Source organism: Myotis myotis, unplaced genomic scaffold (genome assembly GCF_014108235.1).
Source record: "Myotis myotis isolate mMyoMyo1 unplaced genomic scaffold, mMyoMyo1.p scaffold_m19_p_5, whole genome shotgun sequence".
In the NCBI taxonomy this organism is placed as follows: domain Eukaryota; kingdom Metazoa; phylum Chordata; class Mammalia; order Chiroptera; family Vespertilionidae; genus Myotis; species Myotis myotis.
This window is the reverse complement of record NW_023416357.1, coordinates 103,506,946-103,527,058: the sequence shown is the minus strand read 5'-3', so window position 1 is coordinate 103,527,058 and position 20,113 is coordinate 103,506,946. Positions and strand designations below refer to the sequence as shown.

The 20,113-nt window shown below is 45.1% G+C and overlaps 1 protein-coding gene and 1 non-coding gene across 7 annotated transcripts; one reads left to right on the top strand and one right to left on the bottom strand.

The window, feature by feature from the left end:
* The first annotated feature begins 2,010 nt into the window (after positions 1 to 2,010).
* On the top strand, positions 2,011 to 19,512 carry TMEM219 (transmembrane protein 219). Of its 6 annotated transcripts, none has more exons than XM_036310061.1 (6): positions 2,011 to 2,123; positions 3,107 to 3,305; positions 3,394 to 3,583; positions 15,724 to 15,953; positions 17,764 to 17,933; positions 19,412 to 19,512. In XM_036310061.1, the coding sequence occupies exons 2-5, from the start codon at positions 3,141 to 3,143 to the stop codon at positions 17,899 to 17,901; spliced, it is 723 nt and encodes a 240-aa protein (XP_036165954.1). In that variant the 5' UTR covers positions 2,011 to 2,123; positions 3,107 to 3,140; the 3' UTR covers positions 17,902 to 17,933; positions 19,412 to 19,512. The 6 variants fall into 6 exon arrangements, with proteins under 6 accessions (XP_036165954.1, XP_036165955.1, XP_036165953.1 ...); XM_036310062.1 differs by having other exon boundaries at positions 2,018 to 2,123; positions 3,104 to 3,305; XM_036310060.1 differs by lacking the exon at positions 2,011 to 2,123 and adding an exon at positions 2,162 to 2,177 and having other exon boundaries at positions 3,104 to 3,305.
* On the bottom strand, positions 14,064 to 14,169 carry LOC118657120. The gene has a single exon (XR_004967859.1). It is a non-coding gene; the product is annotated as a U6 spliceosomal RNA (small nuclear RNA).
* Positions 19,513 to 20,113: the final 601 nt, after the last annotated feature.

Below are 20,113 nucleotides of genomic sequence, written 5' to 3'. Positions count from 1 at the left end.
CAGAGCAAAGGGGCCTTCTGGCTACAGGCCAGGGCCTTCCTTCGTTCCGCACCACCCCCTAGTGGTCAGTGCACATCATAGGGAGCAATCGAACTTCCGGTCTCCCAGTGGAACTCCTGAGGGGACACTTTGCATATTAGCCTCTTATATATATAGATTGTCACAAATTATATCTTTATACATTGTGTGTTGATTAAGATAGATCTACAATTATTGTTTTATGCATTTGTCTTTTAAATCCTATGGGAAAAAGAAGAGTTACAAAACCTAAAATACAATACTGACTTTTATATTTTACCTATGTAGTTACCTTTATAAATAGTCTTCATTTCTTCATAAATTTTACGTAAAAGTGCCCCTTTACTTAAGCCTGAAGGACTCCCTTTAGCATTTCTTATAGGGCAAGTCTACTAGTAATAAACTCTCTCAGCTTTTGTTTATGTGGGATTCTCAATTTCTCCTTTATTATTGGACAGTTTTGTGAGATATAGAATTCTTGGTTGACAGATTTTTCTTTCTGCACTTATGTTATCCCCACTGACTTCTGACCACCATGACTTCTGATGAAATATTAGCATTTTTCTTATTGAAAAATCCCTTGTACAGGTTACTTCTCTTATGCTGCTTTCCAGGTTTTCTGTTTAGTTTTGGGTTTTGACAGTTTGTTTATAATGTGTTAGTGTGGGTCTCTCTGAATTTATCCTACGTGGAGTTAATACTATTTGAAGTTTTTTGAGCTTGTAATGTACCTTTACTCTTTTTTTATTTTTTATTGATTCAGAGAGGAAGGGAGAGGAAGAGAGAGAGAGAACATCAATGATGAGAGAGAATCATCAATTGGCTGTTGTGTCCTTTGATGCACAGAAGTTTTAAATTTTGATGTAATGCAATTTATCCAGTTTATCCTTTTGTTGCCTGTGTTGTTGGTGTCATATCCAAGAAATCATTGCCAAATCCAATGCCATAAAGGTTTCCCCCTACGTTTTCTTCTAAAAGTTTGATAGTTTCAGCTCTTACATCTAGTTCTTCCATGAATTTTGAATTACCTTTTGTATATGTTGTAAAGGTAGGGGTTTAACTTCGTCCTTTTGTACATGGATGTCCAGTTTTCCCAACACCATTTGTTGAATAAGGCTATTTGTCCCCCCACAGAACGGCCTCGGCACCCTTGCCAAGTGTCATCTGACCACATATGAGGGGATTCTGTACGATCAACGTGTGGAGGTGGTGGTGCAGATATGGCCTGGTCGCTGCCGTAAGGAAGCCTGAGTTGAATACTCAGGTTCTGTTGCAACAGTGTTTGTCCGGTGCCGGTTTTGTGCTCAGCGAACGCTGGGCTCATGTTCCCACACTGTGTCTCAGCTTCCCACGGAAGAATGCACTCGCAGAAAGACCCTCTTTAACAGGCTAAACTCAGCCCCCACCAGAGCCTGGTCATGGTTTATGCAGCGGCGAACAGAACCAGGGTTTGCACACAGGGTCCTGCTCCCGGCGTCCCGTTATTTCACGTCAGACGGACGGACCTCGGCAGGCAGAACTCTGAAACGTGGGCAGAACGGAAATGCGATGGTGTCTATCGCAGCCTGTCGGGCCCTCTGCGTTAAGGAGTCCCTAACAGCCAGGGCCGACCTGACATGGAGACGGTCAACATAATCAGGCTGCAGGGAAGGGACGGGGCCGCCTGCAAGCCCAGAGTCCCGGCTGGCCGCACCCCGGGGCGGACCGCGTCCTCACCCCGAGCCTGGGCGCGGCTGGGCTGTGCTACTGTGCGGGGAGGGGGGGCGGCCGAACCACCGGAAAACGCGGGCGGCCAGACCCGCGGGTGCGGCGCCCTCTCGGCCCCTGCGGGGGAGCGTTTGCAGTTCTCGCAATGTGTCCGGGACTAGCGCCCTGGCTCTCTCCCGCCGCTCACCGGCCGCGGGGTCACTTCCTCCCCTCCGCCCCTCCGCCGGCGTTCCTCTTGGTACAGCCCTGCCCGGATTGGAGGCCAGGCGGCTGCCGCGTGGGCTCTGCGCATGCGAATCCCCGCCGCCGGGGCTGGTGGGGGCGGGGCGCGGAGCCCGCCCTTTCCCGGCTCCACGCGTGACGTCGCGGGGGGCGCGGGCCTCCGCCGGCTCCGAGCGGTGAGAGCGGGCGGCGGGCGCCCCGGCGCTGCTGGACCCGGCAGGGATGCGCGTGTAGAGTTCCTGCAGGGGCGCTGGGGAAGGGGAGGCCCGGGGCAGCAGCGGCCCCGACCCGCAGCTCTGCCCCCTCCCCTCCTGCTTCCCCCGCTTTGCAAACCAGCCGGGAGGGGAGGCCGGGCCGGGGCCGAGCGTGGTGACACCTGCACTTTCCCGGCGCGCTGCTCCCCTCCGCCCTTTTCCAGATGTTCCTTGGCATCGGGCTGTCGCTTCCCGCCTGGGAACGAGCACTCCGCTTGGAAGCGGGGCCGGGCTTCAGACCGTGGCCCCGCCACTCCTGTGTTCAAGTCCGCACGCCTCCGTTTCCGCCTTGCCTCACCTTTCCTGAAGATAAATATGGCACAGAAAAAAATAGAAAAGAAGTGGACATTTGTTGAGCTCCTGCGTGGCCACGTATTATGCAAACCGCTTCTATCTGCCACGTTCAGTCCTGGTTCCGTGGGCTAGCACTCCCATTGCACATTTGCTAACCTCCCAGAGTTGGACTGAGTTTTCTCACGTGGCCATGGAAGGGCAGGGGAGGATTCAAGCGGAGCGGTTTGACCTCAAAGTGGGTTTCTTTTCGTCAGACGCTTCCTTTGGGCTATTGGCTGTTCCGCAGCCAAACCCTAGGCCCAGAACAGCTGTTTCCTGAATTTCTACTTTTAAGAATGCTCCTTTTCGGGTTCCCTTTTCCAGCACAGTTTGCTCCCCACTTCCGCCTTGATTGCTTCAGAAATTAAATGCAGCAAACATTCGCTGCGTGGTGCAGGGCGGTGAACGCCTGGAGTCCAGAGCCTTGGATTCTTGTCCTGGCTCTGCCACTGTCCGTGGTGGTGGGCGCGGCCCTGGTCTCCTGGGTGCTTTAGCTTTCCTTTGAGGAAAATGGGTAAGTGCCTTCTGCCTGGCAGGCTCTTGCCCAGTTCTCCCTTCCTGTCCTCCAGCAGGTTTTCCGTGGAGGCCCGGACCCCTCTGCTCCCCATGGGCAGCTGTCAGGCAGGGCACAACCTGCATCTCTGTCTGGCCCACCACCCACCTCTGGTCTGTGCCACTTTGATCCTGCTGCTTCTTGGCCTCTCTGGCCTGGGCCTTGGCGGCTTCCTTCTCACTCACAGGACTGGCCTGCGCAGCCCTGACATCCCTCAGGTGAGTACCCCTCCTGCTCATCTGCCCCGCGGAGGCCTGCTCTTGCTGCTGCGCTCTCACCTCTCTCCCACCTTCCTTTTGCACACAGGACTGGGTCTCCTTCTTGAGATCTTTAGGCCAGCTGACCCTGTGCCCTACGACCGCGACAGCCACAGGGACTTGGCATGGGTCCCACGTGGTGGGCTTGTTGACCACCTTGAACTTCGGAGATGGTCCAGGCAGGAACAAGACCCAGACATTTCAAGCCACGGTGCGGGGTAGTCAGATGGGATTGAAAGGTGAGATGGAGGACTATGGGGGTTGGACATCAGAACACTCAGGGGTGGGGCCTGCCTCTCAAATCACCAACCTGGTGACCTTAGGCCAGCCGTGGGCAAACTACAGCCAGGCCGGATCCGGCCCGTTTGAAATGAATAAAACTAAAAAAAAAAAAAAAGACCGTACCCTTTTATGTAATGATGTTTACTTTGAATTTATATTAGTTCACACAAACACTCCATCCATGCTTTTGTTCCGGCCCTCCGGTCCAGTTTAAGAACCCATTGTGGCCCTCGAGTCAAAAAGTTTGCCCACCGCTGCCTTAGGCACATCCCTTAGTCACTCCTACTGTAATGAGGACTAGATACTTACAGTGAAAACGATGCCCACTGGGTAGGTTCTCTATAAATGTTTTCTCTCTCCCCTTCTAGCTCTGGGGTTCTTTGATTCTATTCTTGGAGGTGTGATGACATGGGCTAGATTTGACCTAATGTTCTTTGCCATCCCTCTTCATTCCTCCAGCCGACTCGTCATAGAGGCAGCTTTTTCTCAGGGATGTCTAAGAAGCATATTCTGTTCAGTTAAACCAGCGGTTTTCAACCTTCTGGCCCTTTAAATACAGTTCCTCATGTTGTGACCCAACCATAAAATTATTTTCGTTGCTACTTCATAACTGTCATGTTGCTACTGTTATGAATCGTAATGTACATATCTGATATGCAGGATGATCTTAGGCGACCCCTGTGAAAGGGTCGTTCCACCGCCAAAGGGGTCGCGACCCACAGGTTGAGAACCACTGCGTTAAACTAATGTCTTCAGTGCTGCTATGTGTGTGACACAGCTCTATGTGCTATGGAGGATACAGTAAACAATTAGATATCATCCACAGCGCTTAAAGTCTTCTGGGAAAATAATGAGTGAGAGTGAGTCGGTGGGTTCCATTAACTCCTGTGTGAGATTTGGCCTCAGGTTCCTTTTCTAAAAAATTGGGAGATGGCCCGACTGGTGTGGCTCAGTGGTTGAGTGTCGACCTATGAGCCAGGAGGTCACAGTTCATCACACCGCACAGTTCGATTCCTGGTCTGGGTCAGGGCACATGCCCAGGTTGCCGGCCCGATCCCCAGTAGTAGGGGGTGTGCAGGAGGCAGCTGATCAATGATTCTCTCTCATAATTGATGTTTCTGTTTCTCTCTCCTTTTCCATTCCTCTCTGAAATCAATTAAAATATTGGTCGATATGTTTCACATCTATACAGTATTTCTCTCTGTCTTTCCCTCTCTCTTCCACTCTCTCTAAAAATCAGTGGGGGAAAAAATATTAAATTCTCACTCGGGTGAGAATTTGAATAAATAAATAAATAAATGAATAAATAAATGAATAAATAAATAATTGGGAGTGACTTCTGAGGTCCTTTTCAACACTATCATTCTAAGATTCTCCTATGAATCACATATGTGTATGTATATGTGGGGTAGGTCTTTGTATGTCTAGGTATACATCTGTGATCAAAGAGCAAGAATAAAGGAATGTATCTGACATGTAATAGTATTATTGAGAAATGATTCACATGCCATAAATTTCATTTAAAATGTACAACTAAATGATTTTTCACATATTCACAAAAGTGTGCAGCCATCGTCACAATTTTAGAACATTTTCATTACCAGATAAACTTTGTACCCGTTAGCAGTCATTCTCCTTTTTCTCCTAACCTCCCAACTCTAGGCAACCACTAATCTACTTACTGTCTCTGTAGATTTGCTTATTCTGGACATTTCATATAATAATGGTCTTTTGTGATTGGCTTCTTTCACTTAGCATTATGTTGTAGTACATAAATTTTGTACTTATTTTGCTTAATAGTATTCACTGTATGACTATTACACATTTTATTTGTGCATTTATCATTTAATTGACATTTGGATTGTTTCAACTTTTTTTTTTAAATATATTTTATTGATTTTTTACAGAGAGGAAGGGAGAGAGAGAGAGAGAGAGTTAGAAACATCGAAGAGAGAGAAACATCGATCAGCCGCCTCCTGCACATCTCCTGCTGGGGATGTGCCCGCAACCCAGGTACATGCCCTTGACCGGAATCGAACCTGGGACCTTTCAGTCCGCAGACTGACGCTCTATCCACTGAGCCAAACCGGTTTCGGCTCTTTTTTTTTTTTAATTAAATCTTTATTGTTCAGATTATTATATTTGTTCCTCTTTTTTTTCCCCCCATAACTCCCCTCCTCCCAGTTCCCGCCCCACCCTCCGCCCTCACTCCCCACCCACTGTCCTCATCTATAGGTGCACGATTTTTGTCCAGTCTCTTCCCGCATCTCCCACACCCCTTTCCCCCCCAGGAATAGTCAGTCCATTCCCTTTCTATGTCCCTGATTCTATTATAATCAACAGTTCATTCTGTTCATCAGATTATTTATTCACTTGATTCTTAGATTCACTTGTTGATAGATGCATATTTGTTGTTCATAATTTGTATCTTTACCTTTTTCTTCCTCTTCCTCTTCTTAAAGGATACCTTTCAGCATTTCATATAATCCTGGTTTGGTGGTGATGAACTCCTTTAGCTTTTCCTTATCTGTGAAGCTCTTTATCTGACCCTCAATTCTGAATGATAGCTTTGCTGGATAAAGTAATCTTGGTTGTAGGTTCTTGGTATTTATCACTTTGAATATTTCTTGCCACTCCCTTCTGGCCTGCAAAGTTTCTGTTGAGAAATCAGCTGACAGTCATATGGGTATTCCCTTATAGGTAACTGAGTTTCTTTCTCTTGCTGTTTTTAAGATTCTCTCTTTATCTTTTGCTCTTGGCATTTTAATTATGATGTGTCTTGGTGTGGTCCTCATTGGATTCCTTTTGTTTGGGGTTCTCCGCGCTTCTTGGACCTGTAAGTCCATTTCTTTCACCAGGTGGGGGAAGTTTTCTGTCATTATTTCTTCAAATAGGTTTTCAATATCTTGCTCTCTCTCATCTTCTGGCACCCCTATAATTCTGATGTTGGTACGCTTGAAGCTGTCCCAGAGGCTCCTTACACTATCCTCGCATTTTTGGATTCTTTTTTCATTTTGCTTTTCCGGTTGGGTGTTTTTTGCTTCCTCGCATTTCAAATCATTGACTTGATTCTTGCGCTCCTCTGGTCTGCTGTCGGGAGTCTGTATAATATTCGTTATTTCAGTCCGTGTATGCTTAATTTCTAGTTGGTTCCCCAATATAAGATCGAGGGTCTCATTAGTTTTCTTGTAGATCTCATTAAGTTTATCGGCGGCTTCTAAACAGTTCTTGAGAGACCTTAAAAGTGTGGTTCTGAACTCTGTATCTTCCATTGACAATTTTGTCCTGTTTCTTTGTCTCCGCATTTTGTTATGCTTCCTTGGTGCACCCCCTAGTGGTCTTTGTTCGCAGTCTTATAGTTAAATCTTGATTGTTGTAGCTAATTCCAGGGAGGGTTTGACCTCCAGGCCAAGTGGCTATGAGAATCAGCTGTGTCAGCTGTGAGAGAACTTCTGTCCTCTAGGGAGGTGCTAATCTAGCCTTTGCCTGAGGCTATCCGGCAAATGCCTGTGTGCAGGGCTTGGGCGGGGCGGGTCGCACAGGATCAACAGGGTGGGCCAGAGAGAGCAGTTATGGCGGCTCTCAGTCCTGTCCCCAGGGGCTCTGCCTCTCTGAGTCCCAGCACCCACTGCAAAGCTCAGAGAGAAAGCTGCACTCGCTCTGACCGAAGCCAGACAGTCCCGCTTCTCCCGTTTGAGTCTGGGTCCCTGAAGACTCGCCCGGATCTGGAGCTCAGAGTCTGCGACTCCCTCCCGATTGAAAACGCCAACCGCGCCCTCCGCTGCCAGCCCGCTCTGCGCACTCCGCACCTCAGAATTTGACTTCAGCACTGTGCCTCCTCTGAGTGTCCGTATGCGTTTCTCTTTCCTCCTAGTTGTAGGACTTCCACTCAGCCAGCGTTCCTGTGGTTCTGGGTGATGTCCCTTCCGTTTTTTGGTTTCACTTTTGAAGTAGTTGTTCAAAGCAGCAAACTCCGGCGTTAACCTATGCCGCCATCTTGGTTCTCTGGATTGTTTCAACTTTTTGGCTGTTATGAATAATGCTGCTGTGAACAGCTGTGTGCAAGTTTCTGTGTGGTCATGTATTTTGATTTCTCTTGGGTATATAACCAGGAGTGGAATTGCTGGGTCATATGGTAACTCTGTTTAATCTTTTGAGGAACTGCCAGAGTATTTTCAAAGTGACTCTACCATTTTATACTCCCATCAGCAGTATAGGAGGGTTCCATTTCTCCACATCTACTCCAACACTTGCTATTATCTGTCTTTTTTTATTATAGCCCTCCTAGTCAATGTGAAGTAGTGTCTCACTGTAATTCTGATTTGCATTTTCCTGGTGGCTAATGATATTGAGCATTTTTTCGTGTGTTTATTGGCCATTGGCATATTTTTGGAGAAAGATACATTCAGAGTCTTTGCTCATTTTTAAAATTGGGTAATTTGTCTTTTAATTTAGTTGTAAACATTCTTTATATTTTCTAGCTACAAGTCTCTTATCTGATGTGTGATTTGCAAATATTTTCTCCCATTCTCCAGGTTCTTTTCACTTTGTTGATGGTATTCTTTGAAGCACAAACGTTTTTGACTTAGATCAATTCCAGCTTATCTTTTTTTTTCTATTTTTGCTTGTGGTAGTAGCATATCTAAGAAGACTTTGCCTAACCCAAGTTCCCTAAGATTTACTTCTATTTTTTTCTTCTAAGAAGTTTATAGTTTTAGCTTTTATATTTATATCTATGATCCTTTTTAAAATTATTTTTTCTTACATTTTTTATTGTTTTGTTTTGTTTTTTGGATTCTTTATTTATTTATTTATTTATTTTAAATATATTTTATTGATTCTTTCACAGAGAGGAAGGGAGAGAGACAGAGAGACAGAAACATCGATGAGAGAGAACCATCGATCAGCCGCCTCCCGCACATCTCCCACTGGGGATATGCCCGCAACCAGGTACATGCCCTTGACCAGAACCGAACCTGGGACCTCTCAGTCTGCAGGCCGACGCTCCATCCACTGAGCCAAACCGGCTTCGGCGGATTCTTTATTTTTTTTAATTCTCACCCGCGGATATGCTCATTGATATTAGGGAGAGGGGAAGAGAGAGAGAGAAACATCAATCTGAGAGAGAACATCAACCAGTTGCCCTCCGCACGTGCCCCAACGGGGGATCAAACCTGTAACCCAGGTATGTGCTCTGACTGGGAATCAAACCCACAACCTTTTGGTATAAAGGACGACACTCCAACGAATTGAGCTACACCAGCCAGTGTTCTATGATCTATTTTGAATTAATTTTTATGTGTGGTGTGAGGATGGGTCCAACTTCATTCTTTTGCAGGTGGTCTCATCATGTTTTGTTGAAAAGACTCTTATTTCCCCATTGAGTAGTCATGGTACCCTTGACCACATGCCCTGGCCAGGTGGCTCAGTTGGTTGGAGCATTCTTCTGTACATGAAAAGGTTGTAGGATTGATTCCAGATCAAAACACATACATAGATTATGGGTTCAATCCCTGGTCAGGGTGCATACAGGAGGCAGCCAATCGATGTTTCTCTCTCTCTCTCTCTCTCCCTTCCTCTCTCTAAAAATCAATAAAAACTTCTTCTTGGGTGAGGATTTAAAAAAAAAATCAGTTGACCACAGATGTATGAGTTTATTTCTGGACTCGCAGTTCTATTCCATGATCTATATGTCTATCCTTATGTTAGTACCACACTGTTTTGATCACTATAACTTTGTAGTAAGTTTTGAAATCAGAAAATATGAGTCCTCCAACGTTGTTCTTTTTAAAGATTGTTTTGGCTATTCTGGATTCTTTGGATTTCCATATGAATTTTTGGATCAGTTTGTCAATTTTTGCTTCTGCAAAGAAGACTTTTTTACAAAATAATGACTAGAAACAAAGTAATAACATTAAAGATTACTTTGGACAAAATTTAAAATGAACACCTACTGGAAATCAATAAAAACGTTTAATGAATGAATAAATAAATAAACAAGTAAAATGAACACTTACGATGTACCAAGCATGGGAAATACAGAGATTTGTAAGACATGGACCCTTGTTTCAAGTTGTTCACCATCTAGCAAGATACAGATGTGAACATCTATGTATATAAAAGCCTAATATGTTAAGTGTCTAACTGTTCAACCCTTTGACCGGTCACTATGACGTGCACTGACTATCGGGGCAGACGCTCCGACCAGTAGGTTAGCTTGCTGCTGGAGTCCGGCCTATCAGGACTGGGCTAGATGGTCTGGACATGCCCTGGAGCCCTCCTACAGTCCCTCCCCAACCTGCAAAATATTTCTTCTAATTAATTTCCTTTCAATGTGCATGAATCCATGCACCGGGCCTCTAGTAAATAAATAACGTTCAATGTGTGAAATAGAACACAAGGTACAGTGGGAGTACTCTGAAATCTATCAAGCATGGATGGTGAAGGCAGGCTTTTCCAAGGATACGGCACCTGAGCTGAGGTTTGAGGCCGGGCTATGCGGATGTCCTTCCAGCCAGAGGGAAGAGCGTATGCAAAGACATACAGCTGGGACCATGATGGCATGTTCAGAAGCTTCCAAGGGTTTAGTTTGGCTGGTACAGGGGAAGGATTATTGAGTGTGTGGCAGGTAATGAGCCTGAAGAAGCATTCAGAATCCCTTGGAGGGGCTCATGTGTCAAGCCAAGGCAGTTGGACTTTATTTAGTACATTGTGCAAACTCAAAGATTTTAATCAGGGAAATAAGATTTTGTTTTTGTGTTGTTCTTTTAAAAAGATAACACTTGTTGACTGACTGCCAGGAAGAAATGTGTCCAGATTCAGGAAGACCAGTTGGGAGGTGGTTGCAATAAAAAGATGATGAGAAAAACTGAGCTAAGACAGTGCTGTGAAAGAAGGGGACTGATTTGAGAGAGATGTCAGAAGTGTGAGATTGACAGGACTGGGTGACTGATTTGATCTGGGGAACACAGAAGAAAGGGGAGTTCCCTTATAGGATTTTACATGTACATTTGTCAATTGTAATTACAGTGTACATACTGGTTTGTATTTCTCTTTTTTCACTTATGACAGTGTGTTTTTTGTATTAGTGCAAAAAACAAAAGCATTATTATTTTATTTTATTTTTTTAAAATTAAATCTTTATTGTTCAGATTATTACAGTTGTTCCTCTTTTTCCCCCCCATAGCTCCCCTCCACCCGGTTCCCACCCCACCCTCCTCCCTCCCCACCCACTGTCCTCATCCATAGGTGCACGATTATCGTCCAGTCTCTTCCCACATCCCCCACACCCCTTTTCCCCCCAAGAATAGTCAGTCCACTCCCTTTCTATGCCCCTGATTCTATTATAATCACCAGTTTATTCTGTTCATCAGATTATTTATTCACTTGATTCTTAGATTCACTTGTTGATAGATGTGTGTTTGTTGTTCATAATTTGTATCTTTACCTTTTTCTTCTTCTTCCTCTTCTTAAAGGATACCTTTCAGCATTTCGTATAGTACTGGTTTGGTGGTGATGAACTCCTTTAGCTTTTCCTTATCTGTGAAGCTCTTTATCTGACCTTCAATTCTGAATGATAGCTTTGCTGGATAAAGTAATCTAGGTTGTAGGTTCTTGGTATTCATCACTTTGAATATTTCTTGCCACTCCCTTCTGGCCTGCAAAGTTTCTGTTAAGAAATCAGCTGACAGTCGTATGGGTACTCCCTTGTAGGTAACTGACTCTTGTTCTCTTGCTGCTTTTAAGATTCTCTCTTTGTCTTTTGCTCTTGGCATTTTAATTATGATGTGTCTTGGTGTGGTCCTCTTTGGATTCCTTTTGTTTGGGGTTCTCTGCGCTTCCTGGACTTGTAAGTCTATTTCTTTCACCGGGTAGGGGAAGTTTTCTGTCATTATTTCTTCAAATAGGTTTTCAATATCTTGCTCTCTCTCTTCTTCTGACACCCCTATAATTCGGATGTTGGTGCGCTTGAAGCTGTCCCAGAGGCTCCTTATGCTATCTTCATATTTTTGGATTCTTTTTTCATTTTGCTTTTCCGGTTGGGTGTTTTTTGCTTCTTTGTATTTCAAATCTTTGACTTGATTCTTTCGATCCTCTAGTCTGCTATTGGAACTCTGCATAATATCCTTTATTTCAGTCAGTGTATGCTTAATTTCTAGTTGGTCCTTTATCATAACCTCGAGGGTCTCACTAGATTTCTTGAGGGTCTCACTACATTTATCGGTGGTTTCTAGAAAGTTCTTGAAAAACCTTAAAAGTGTGGTTTTGAACTCTATATCCAGTCGTTTGCTTTCCTCCATTTCTGTCATTTGTGTCCTTTTTCTTTGTCTCCGCATTTTTTATGCTTCCCTGTGTTGCTAGAGTGGCTTTGTGTGCTAGGTGTCCTATAGGGCCCAGTGGCTCAGCCTCCCCAATTACCTGAGGTGGACACTCTTGGTGCACCCCTTTGTGAGCTTTGTGCACAGTCTTGTTGTAGTTAAGTCTTGATTGTTGTAGGTATCACTGAGAGGAATTGACCTCCAGGCCTATTGGCCGTGAGAGCTGTGTCTACAGTGGGAGAACTTCTGTGCTGAAGACACCCTTATGGGGCAAGACTTGCTTCAATGGGGCTTTGGTGCTCACTGAGTCTGCCCCCTGAGTGTGACCCTTATGGATCTGAGGAGTTGTAATCTGGATAGTCCCACTCTGACCCCTGGGTACACTGGCTCTTGGATCTAAGGAGGTGCTAATTTAGCCTCTGCCTGAGGCTACCCAGCAGGAGCTACGAAGAGATCTGCAGATTCCCCTTCCTTGTTTGGGGTTTGGAGGTGTCCAAATGAGGCCCAACTGTGAAGCAATGCAAGCTGCTATGGGGCCTTGGGCCTTCTTTTGGAAGTTCTGTGTCTGACTGGCCCAGCTGCAGTTTGTTAGGTAATTTTCAGATTGCAAAGGGCCAGGGCATTCATATGCAAAAGCCTCTGCCGCAGCTTGGGTGGGGCGGGGTCTCAGGGGATCAACAGGGCGGAGCAAGCAGCTATGGCTGATCCTCAGCCCTGCCCTAAGGGGCCCCACGTCTCAGTGTTCCGGTAATTGCTGCAAGCACCTCTGAGGGAAAGCCGCCCTCGAGTCCCGAGTTCTGCCCACTGCCAGACAGTCCAGTTTCTCCCCGTATGAGTCTAGGTCCCCAGAGACTCACCCGGAACTGGAGTTCAGAGCAGTCAGGGGCTTGTGGCTCCCACCCGATTCAAAAAGACAGCCGCGTCCTCAGTCGCCAGCCCTTGCCGCCTGCGCTTGAGCCTCCGTACCTCTGCACTCCACCTCCGCAGCCCCCCTGAGTCTCAGTGTGCTTTTCTCTTTCCTTCTAGTTGTAGAATTTCCACTCAGCCCGCCTTCCTGTAGTTCTGGATGATGTCCGTTTTGTCTTTTAGTTGTATTTTTGAATTTGTTGTGGGAGGCAGCAATTTCTGGTGTTTACCTATGCCGCCATCTTGGTTTCTCCAGCATTATTATTTTAATGGTGTAAAGTGATTCATTTAGTGGTAAGGCCATCATTTGTTAATGCTTTCCCTGTTGTTAAACATCTTTATTGTTTCCTATTTTTTGGCATTTTAAAAATGAAATCATAATAAATATTTGGTATGTATTTTTCTCTTGAATCTGCCCTTAGGAATAATTTCTACAAGTGGTATTACTGAGTCAAAGGATATGGATCCCCCGCCTTTTTTTTTTACCCTGAGTACTCTCTTTAATAGAAGTTACAAAGCAGATGTAAAAGTCCTCCTAACTCCCCTGTCAAGTTAACAGTTTGTTAGGCATCTTCTTAGTCCCTCCCTGTACCCATTTAAAATTGAAACAGATATAGCCAAGTTGTCTCCTAAAAGATGTCACAAATTGAGAGTGGCCATTTTTCCAAATCTTCAATAACTTGTTATTATCACTCTTTTTCATTTTTACCAATTTAATGGGCAAAGAAATTACTTGTTTTAATTTATTTTCTCCTGATTACTAGTGAGGTTGCGTATCTTCTTACAAGTTTATTTACCATTTTCATGTTTTCTCTGAACTTCCTATTCACTTTCTTTGCTTATCTTTCGTTGTCTTTATCGTCTTGATTTTTAGGTCTTTATGTATTCTGGCTAGTAAACCTTTTGCCAATTAAATCTATTATAGGTATTTTTAACCAGTCTGTTTCTTGTGTGTGTTTTTAAATAAACATTTTTATTGATTTCAGAGAGGAAGAGAGAGGGAGAGGGAGATAGAAACATCAGTGGGAGAGAATCGTTGATCGGCTGCCTCCTGCACACCTCCTACAGGGGATGGAGCCCACAACCTGGGCATGTGCCCTTGACTGGAATTGAACCCGGGACCCTTCAGTCTGCAGTCTGATGCTCTATCCACTGAGCCAAACCAGCTAGGGCTCGTGTGTGTGTGTGTGTGTGTGTGTGTGTGTGTGTGTGTTTTAATATGGAACGCTTCACGAATTTGCATGTCATCCTTACCCAGGGGCCATGCTAATCTTCTCTGTATCGTTCCAGTTTTAGTATATGTGCTGCCAAGCAAGCACTCTTGTGTGTGTTTTTTAAACTTATCTTTCATTATATAAAAGCCTTCAATTTGTTATGAGGTTAAGTTTATTGCTCTTGTTCTTTACTCAGGCTTCTAGATTTTGTGACATTTTTAGCAAGGGTTTCCCAACTTTAAAATTAGAAAATATTTTTCCATATTTTTTTTAATACTTACTTAGGTTTTTGGGGTTTTTATAGTTTGCTTATTTGTTTATATAGGTATTTAATATATCTGGACTTAATTTTATAGTGTGAGATAAGAGTCTAACCTTTTTTCACAAATGGAATTGTCCCAAGGCCATTAACTGGGGAATCGGGGCCGGGGAATCGAACCTGCGGCCCAGGTATGTACCCTTGACTGGGAATTAATCCCATGACTCTTCTGTATGTGGGCTGACGCTCTAACCACTGAGAAACACAAGCCAAGGCCGGATGTGAACCTTTTAATGGATTTTTGTACCTAGTGGAAAATGGCTTTCTTAAAAAAGGATGAACTAGTTTATACAAACTGACATTGACAATGTGCCGGGGTCCAACCCCAGCAGGTCCAGGGGTCCCCAAAGGTGTGGACGGAGTCGGCGAAGAAGGAAGGACATGGAGACAGCGTTCAGTTGATCAGCAGCCTAGCCAGGATCTCCAGCCAGGATCTCCAGCCAAGTTCTGGTCTGGATCTCCAGCGAAGTTCTGGTTAGGATCTCCTGCCAGGGTCTGTGTCCATGTTCTCTTGCTAGGTTCTCCAGCCAGGTTCTGTCCAGGTTCTCCAGCCAGGTTCAGTTACCAGGTTCTAGTCAGGTTCTCTTGCCAATTTCTGTAGTCAGGTTCAGTGCAGGATCTTTTGCCATGTTCTCTCCAGCGAAGTTCTTCTGTCTGTGTAGGTTCCTTCTTCTGAGTTCTGTCTTCTTCGTTCTGTGTTCTGAGTTCTGGCTCTTGCTGTCTTGTTGCATCTGTATTTATACCAGTTGATTCAATCCTATCAATCTCTATTACAAAGGTTAGGGCGTTTCTTGTCTTCATTCCAGGGAGTAAAGATTATGTAGCTTAAGCACGATTGTTCGTAGTTAAAGTGATTAATTACCCGCCTGGCACTTAGTTAAGAGGTTTTATTCCCTCCCTAACTTCAGGGGAAAATCCCTACCTGGGGAAACAACCTTTCTCAGAGAGGAGACCTTGGTTAAAACACATAGTGCCAAGAAGGTGAGCAAACATATTAAGAACAGTATGCCATATGTGCCAGGTCCCTTGAAACAGCAAGCATGGACCGGCTCCCGGCAACAATGTGTATCTATCCCCGGTTCACTGCAACCTTGTAAATATTGATGTGTTTGTTTTGTTGGTTGTAAGCTAATTTAAATTAATTTTTGTTTATATTAGTACCTACTTATTTTCATTTTTAATTGATGTAAATGATGGTGTATAGAGTACTTCATTGAATAGAACCAGTGCTAAAACACCTGGAACTGTAGGAAGCCTTTGAAATGAATAGAAGTCTGAAAAGGGATGGTTCGCACCCAACCCTTCATTTTCTTCCATCTCCTCTCCCATGCTCCTCATAGGACCTTCTGCAGGAGAGCTGGTCCTCGTTACAGCCAGGGTGACCACAGAAAGGACCCCAGGGATCTGCCTGTATTTTAGTGCTGTCCCAGGACTCCTGCCCTCCAGCCAGCCACCCATATCCTGCTCAGAGGAAGGAGTAGGAAATGCTACCCTGAGCCCTAGGATGGCTGAGGACTGTGTCCGGGTCTGGAGCCAGGAAGGCCTTGCGCTCACCAAACTGCTCACCTCGGTAAGAGCTTCAGGTTGTCAGGGTTTCATAGACTTCCATGCTGCATGCTGTATCTTGAAGGCAATGTTTTTGAGGGGGGGGGGGGGGTGCTGCGGAGGGAGAGAGAGGGAGAGAGATACGTCAATGTGAGAGAGATACATAGATTGGTTGCCTCCTGTACAGGCCTCAATAGGATCAAACTTGAACCTGCGATCTTCTGGTGCAAGGGAGGATGCTCCAACCAACTGAGCCACACCGGCCAGGGCTTGAAGGCAATTTTACCCAGTAGATAAAACATAGGCTTTGTAATACTGACTGGGAGGCTGTGACCTGGAACAAGCACCTGAGTCTCTCTGAGCCTCAGCTTCCTCATCTGTAAAATGGAAAGCATGATACTGTCTCCTAATTCCAACAAATAAATGAGAATGAATGTAAAGTCCTTAGTACAGTGTCTGGTACATAATAGAAATCTGATAAATGGCAGCTATTACTATTAATTACGTCTTTAAATAACAAAATAAAATGACCGCTCCCTCAAAGGAATTCAGAAGCTGGACTAAGAGGCAGGATAAACTAATTGTTAGCATAGAGATATGAGCAAAGTACTGTTCAAACAGAGCAAGGAGCAACTGACTCTAACTTGAACATTTTCAGAGAATGTTTCACGGAGATGGTGGCATTTAAGAAAGGGAATTGTGCACAGTAGTTCTAACAGAGTGCTTTCAGATTCATTATCTCATTTTATTTTTATTTTTTTAAACGTATTTTATTGATTTTTTACAGAGAGGAAGGAGAGGGATAGAGAGTTAGAAACATCGATGAGAGAGAAACATCGATCAGTTGCCTCCTGCACACCCCCTGCTAGGTATGTGCCCACAACCAAGGTACATGCCCTTGACTGGAGTCGAACCTGGGACCCTTGAGTCCGCAGGCCAACACTCTCTATCCACTGAGCCAAACCGGTTAGGGCTAGATTCATTATCTCATTTTAAATAACCTTTTGAGGTAGCTGTTATGATCCCATTTTACAGATGAGGAAACAGGTTCAGAGAGAGGGAATGAATTGCCCAAGGCCACACAACTACTTAAGCGGCAGATGCAGGACTTCAACCTAGGCTTTCCGACTCTCAGGCCCAGGCTTGTTCTGCCCTGTCAGAGTGATTGATCCCTGAAGAATGAGGAATATTTGGGCAGATAATGCACTAGAGGGGGTTCAAGAAAAAGGAAATACATTCCAGGCATAAGGGACCAGCATGAGCACAGGCCTAGAGATTGAAAAGTGATGAGGGACTGAGGAATGACTTGAGGGGAAGAGGCAGGAGAGATGCAGGAGCCTGACCATGAGGCACTGCAACGTTAGGCTAAAATGCTATGGCCTGACACTGCAGGCCATGGGGCCAATGGTGCTGGATGGAAGAGACTGGCCGAGTGGAGGAGAGAGAACAGTTAGGAGGCTGCTGCATACTCTTCCCTCACATTTGCAAGCACCCTGGTGAGGAGCATCACCTGGGAGCTTGGAATCAGAGATCTTGGTTTCCAGACTGGGCCCTGCTTGCACGTTTTTAAAATGTGGATAATAGTGAACTCTCATAGAGTCATTATTAGGAGGTTCAATGTTGGGCAAGAAGGCAGTTTGTAGACCATGAGACAATTAGCTTGTATAGAAATAACATGTCCCTTCTAGTTGCTCCCTGGATGTGGAGAGCCCTTTCCTCCGTGGAGGCTTCTCGCCATAGCCTCGGGCTGGGGGTAAGATGTCTTCCTAAGGGAAGATTCTCTGTCTTCCCTCTGTCTCATTCATTTCTCCTTCCCTCCCTGTACCCACCCCTAGGAGGAGCTGGCCCTGTGTGGCTCCAGGCTGCTGGTTTTGGGCTCCTTCCTGCTTCTCTTCTGTGGCCTTCTTTGCTTTTTTACTGCTGTGTGCTTCCACCCTCGTCGGGAGTCCTATTGGTCTAGAACCCGGCTCTGAGAGCACTGGTCTGATTCCTGTCTTGTTCTCAGGTAAGGTTCTTTGCCCCAGTCCTGTGAGAACAGGGGGTGGGGTGGGAGTGGGAATTGTAACTGACATAGAGCCATTCCTAAACAATATGATTTGGTTTTAGTTATTTTTGAACTTTATGTAGATAGAATCATACATATTCTTTTGTGACTAACTTCTTTCCATTAACATTTAGATATTAAGATCCACCCATAGATCTAGTTCACATCCAAGAAGCTTTTTGGTAACAATGGTGAATTAAGAGGGTTCGGATTTGATGATGTGACCTGGATATGAATAATGTTTGTCTTGCTTTTGCCCTGAAATTCTGATATCCAGTTTTATGACTCAAATTCACTTTCTCTTCTCCATTAGCCATCACTGCCTTTAGAGAAAGTTGATTCTGCTAACAGAATCTTCGAGAAACACAAAAGCAGCAAGGAGTGGGAAACATATTGGCTAACTAGTTTGTGTATCAGCTCATTGAGGAAAAAAAATGTTTCTGTAAAATATTCTCACCATTAGGTGGTTCTCATTCAATTTGAGAGTCATATATCCTGCATCCAGTTCTTAAATTGTTCTTAGCTTCAGCTGGCTGCTGTGCCTTAGGACATAACCGTGGGAATAGTAGAAACAGCTTAAGTCCAGGGAAGGACATTCAAGATTAACTTTGCTTATTTTTTTTAAATATATTTCTTTCTTTTTTTTTTTAATATATTTTATTGATTTTTTACAGAGAGGAAGGGAGAGAGATAGAGAGTTAGAAACATCGATGAGAGAGAAACATCGATCAGCTGCCTCCTGCACATCTCCTACTGGGGATGTGCCCGCAACCCTGGTACATGCCCCTGACCGGAATCGAACCTGGGACCCTTCAGTCCTCAGGCTGACGCTCTATCCACTGAGCCAAACTGGTTTCGGCTTAAATATATTTCTTTATTGATTTCAGAGAGGAAGGGAGAGAGGGAGAGAGATAGAAACATCAATGATGAGAGAGAACCATTAATCAGCTGCCTCCTGCACGGCCCCTACTGGGGATCGAGCCTGCAACCTGGGCACGTGCTGTTAGCCAGAATCGAACCCGGGACCCTTCAGTCCGCAGGCCGATGCTCTATCCACTGAGGCAAACTGGCTAGGGCACAACTTTGCTTATTTTGCTTAGGGCTGTGCCTGACTGCTTCAGCCACCTACTTGAGACAGGAAATGAGGCACCGCGATGCCAGGCTAAGATGCTATGACTTGACACTTGCAGGCCATGGGCCACTGGTGCTGAGAGGAAGAGACTGGCTGAGTGGAGGAGAGAGACCAGGCCTTCCCTAGATCTGAACAGACGGGAAAAGGGATACTTCCTGGGGTCCGGAGGCCATCCCAGCTGGGAGGAGGGCTTGTCCCTGTCTCTAGTTGTCACTTCCTCTGTTCTTCCCTCAATTTCTGCAGCAATGCCAGAGCTTCCCCCAAGGGCTCTCTCACCTGCTCTGTTTTTTATTTTCTTTCTCTCCAGGTGTGAATCAACTTCTTGGGCCTTGGTTCTGAGTTGGAAGAGATGTTACAGAAAGTGGAGAGCAAAAATGTGGGGGGAAATAAAAGGATTTTTTCCCCCCAGTGCTGCCCAGTGTGTTTATTGGGAATTAGATGAGGTGGGAATTTTAAAAGTAGGTTGGTTTGGGAGGTTCAGGGGATTTTTCCTTGTTGATTCTTAGTTTAGGATACAGGTTGTCCTAGGGCAGTGATGGCGAGCCTATGACACGCATGTCAGAGGTGACACGCAAACTCATTTTTTTGGTTGATTTTTCTTTGTTAAATGGCATTTAAATATATAAAATAAATATCAAAAATATAAATCTTTGTTTTACTATGGTTGCAAATATCAAAAAATTTCTATATGTGACACGGCACCAGAGTTAAGTTAGGGTTTTTCAAAATGCTGACAAGCCGAGCTCAAAAGGTTCGCCATCACTGTCCTAGGGCCTGGGTTACTGCAGCTCTCCGCAGGGTTGTACCTTGGCTTTGGAAAACACCTGGTTTTGACCCAGCTCTGCCACCTTGTGCCTATGAAATAATTTCAGCTAGTTGCGAGAGTCAGGTGGGTTTAGTCATGTAAAAGGCCTCAGTTTGCTGAAAGGATGTGACAGATTACCCGGCAAAGATTCCTCGAACTTGGCAGCCCAAGGCCAGGCTGTCCGGTTACTAAGCTGAGCAGCCC